General features: G+C 34.9%; 1 protein-coding gene across 1 annotated transcript; it reads right to left on the bottom strand.

The window, feature by feature from the left end:
• Positions 1-1,429: 1,429 nt before the first annotated feature.
• LOC133205112 (apolipoprotein D-like) lies at positions 1,430-3,564 on the bottom strand. The gene is made up of 5 exons (XM_061340855.1): positions 3,448-3,564; positions 2,646-2,776; positions 2,177-2,265; positions 1,990-2,085; positions 1,430-1,591 (listed from the first exon to the last, which is right to left on the bottom strand). Exons 1-5 carry the CDS (start codon positions 3,562-3,564, stop codon positions 1,461-1,463), a joined length of 564 nt encoding a protein of 187 aa, XP_061196839.1. The 3' UTR covers positions 1,430-1,460.
• Positions 3,565-3,770: the final 206 nt, after the last annotated feature.

The raw sequence follows: 3,770 nt of genomic DNA, 5'->3' as shown, positions 1-3,770 counted from the left end.
TGTGACAATCATAATTATTTAGTACGGGTGGTACTCTTTATTCTGAAAGCTACATACATGTTTTCTACCGTTACATTCACAGTTTTAAATAGTGTTAAGTTGCGTTAGCGCGACGGCGTGTTGCGAAAAGTTGCGTTAGCACGACAAAGTGTCGTAAGGACAATGCGCCCACACATATTTATTATATATTTAATGTTTTATGCAGTTTATTGTGTCTGTTTGAATATAAAAATAAACACAAAAACAAAAAACAAAAAAAACCAAACACCCTAATATTTGCTGTTAAAAAAAGATATTGGGACTACATGTATTCGCTATAAACATCCTGACTAGGAACTGCCCTTACCAACCTACCGGATTTTTTTTTCATGTTTATTGTCAACCTTGGTCTTTTAAACTTACTTGCACTAGAATTACCTAACGAAATGGGTCTACTTTTAGAAGGTATGATCCGCCATTATCGTAAGATGGCACTAAATACAGTCCCGTAGAACGCGGGGGGGGGGGGGAGCCCCCCCCACACTTTTTTCTGGGTATAGTATTTTGCTATAGAATTTTTTTCCTTTAGAGGCTGCGCCCCTTTTTTTATGTTGTAAGGTCGAGCACTGGTAAATTCCCGGATTTAGACCGTAAATTAGCTCCTTTTCCTTTTTTTGCTTGTCAGATAAATATGGGAAGTCCCCCCCCCCTCCCCACACACACACATACACTTTTGGTTACTTTAGTGCTTTAGGTTTTTTTTTTTTTTTGCTTGTCAGATTTTTTTGAGAAGTTGGCCCCCCACTTTTGAAACCGATGCTATAAGCCTGAAATCGGAAGTTAAAATATTCGAGTACGCTCGCGCTTAATTCGCTTAGCGCTTAAGACTTGTTCGAGTAAATTGTGACAAATCATGCACTAGCATAGGGATATTTGCACGGATATTCGTGACAACATTAGGATGAAAATCTTTTTTTTAAAATTGCTCAAATTTTCAATTTAATGAAAAGACAGATAATTGTAAACATTTTAATAAGAAAAAAATATGAAAGAAAAGGCTTGGATTTCTATATTTTAAAACGTAAACGTCTTATATAAGTAACAATGTTCTGAACAGTGAATATGGACTCATGTTGTACTAAGCTAGAACACGCATGGTCGTCAATGTGTCTGGTTAAGCGAATCCCATTAATATTTACAACAATATACTATACTTTTTTACATTGAAAATAAATAAAGACGGAATATTTGTAAAGGTTAACATTTTCATCATTCACTTACAGATAAATATCCAAGGATGTCAACATTTATATCAATCATAAGTTTAAAAAAAAATATACACTCTAAATCTGAAAGAAATAATCTATAACAAGTTTTCTTTATATATATATATATATATATATATATATATATATATATATACATATATTTCTTTAACAATGCTCATAATAACCGTCTTTAAACCATAAATTATCTAACTATCAACAATTTGTCTGCTGCGTGGGTTTGAGATTACTGGGGTCAAGGCCAATTTGCCGGATATATTGATAAAGGTCACTTTTCACCTCGTCTGTCACTCCACTTCTTTCACGTGTGAGAATCCATATCACCTCTAATTAAAAAAAAAGAACTTTTGTCTTATAAAATTACATTTTTATCATGTGTAGAAATTTGTATGAAAGAAAAGCTTAAATGTCAGAGTCTCCCTTGCCTATATTTATAACCGATAATGAGAATATATTTAAGTTTAATCACCATTTTAAAGACACAATACAATATGGTATGTTCTCATGGGACAATACACATTGATCTGCTATTGAAAGGAAAATCGCAAATAAACCGGTTCGTGAAATTAATTAATTTTTTAAACTTTATGATGGAACATCTGACTCAGATCTAGGATATAAATAGACACCTATCCTAGGTGACACCCAGTGTAAAAGGGTGAAAATACAGTTGCACTACTATTGTATGATGCACAGTTTATGTTTAAATGTTAGAACTTCTTACCTGTGCGGGCTTTTCCAAAGAAAATATTATTACAGGAATATACAATTGAATACTGGTCATAGTCGGTCTTCAGTACCCAATACGGACCATTAGAAACTGTAAGGAAGTGATGTATTAACTGTCTCGTGATCATTGCTCGGTTTACTGGAATTATTTTCAAAACTTAAAAAAAAAAAGTTTTACTTACATCTCCCAAAACTGACTCTCAGTTTGGCGGGGTTAGCGGCGGTAGAGTCCACTGATGCCGTCCCTGTCACCGAAGAATTACGCCCTGTACTGAATAAAAGTCAAGATACTTTTTGAGTTATAATTTCACGTCTACATATGCTTATTTATAACTTCTGGAAATAGTTGAATATCTGTTACTGTGCAGTTCTCAGTGATTACATAGGCGTCGGAACCGGGGGGGGGGGGGGGCTAGGGGGGCTTAGCCCTCCCCCCACTTTTTTTGCAAAGATAGACATAATATAAGCATTAAAAATCGGGGCTTGCCTTTTTTTTTGTTGGTTTAGCCCCCCCCCTTTCAATTATAGCCGCCCCTCTTTCAATTTGCTTCCTACGCCTATGGATTACATTGCTGCTTTTATATGTAGAAGACTCGGATTTCGAGATAGGTAAACTTGTAAGAAATGCTAGTAAAAAGTTGAACAACTTACATAAAATTAATGCCGGAGTTGATGACCTGAATGGTACCGTCTGGTTTGGGGGTATACGATGCCGCAGAACACCTCAATAATTCCTCAGCAATGAAGAAATATCGCTCAAACTCGTACCAACTACCGTAATACTGAAAGAAAGATTATAAAATGACGCTCTAAATCTCTCATAAGATTTGTCATTTTTTGGTCCAATGGTTCTTAAGAAAAAGACTTTAAATGATACTACCAAATTTTCACTTTTTATCATCTTGAAAGCGGGTGTGGATCTTCATATGAAAAAAAATCTAAAATCCCTTTCACAACAGGGATGCTTTGTGGCAAGTTTAGTCAAAATCTGCTCAGTGGTTCTGGAGAAGTTGAAAATGCATGTGAAGAAAAGGTTACAGACAACATAAAACACTCGAAAGACGGACGCCGGACTTTTCGATCAGAAAAGCTCATTTGAGCCTTTGGCTCAATTAAGCTATTGTACAAAAAAAGATAATTTTGTGATAATATTTTATGACCTCAGTTGCCTATGTGCTCAATAAGTAACCTTTTTTATATCAGCTTTTGCTTGACCAAGGTGGCAGTTTCTTCAATTTTTATCCTTTATCAAAAACGAATACTTTGGATACTATGTCGATCGAGGTTACAGAATGGCATCCTAGATCACGTCATGTCACTCCCATTTACATGTAGATATAAATATTGCCTACATTTGATTGATAATCCAATATACATGTTATATTCTAATGTATTTAGTCTGATTTTTTTAATTGTTGAAGGATTTCTTTAGGCAATAATAACATGTACTTACTTGATCTACATCGAAGTCACTTTGTACTGGAACATCCGGACAACCTCCCAGTCTAAACACCTGGGCTGAGGCAAACCCCACAATGGAGAAAAGAAAGGAAATAAAGAGGGGTTTCATAATGAAAAACTTTAAACAATCTAAGGTTAGACCGAGGTCTGTGTCTTTATATATATATTGTATATCCTGCGTAGTTTGTCCCACTGGACTGTGAACGGTACGTCACCATGTTTATTTGTTTATCTATTAATCAAATCATACGGTGACAAAAATGAAATATATTTCATACCTAAATAGCAAAAGGGAACTAGATATTGAATTCAAGA

This window comes from Saccostrea echinata, unplaced genomic scaffold (genome assembly GCF_033153115.1).
Source record: "Saccostrea echinata isolate AGI-Se365-2 ecotype Australia unplaced genomic scaffold, CSIRO_AGI_Sech_v1 ptg000054l, whole genome shotgun sequence".
Taxonomy (NCBI): Eukaryota; Metazoa; Mollusca; class Bivalvia; order Ostreida; family Ostreidae; genus Saccostrea; species Saccostrea echinata.
This window is presented reverse-complemented; position numbering and strand designations above follow the sequence as displayed.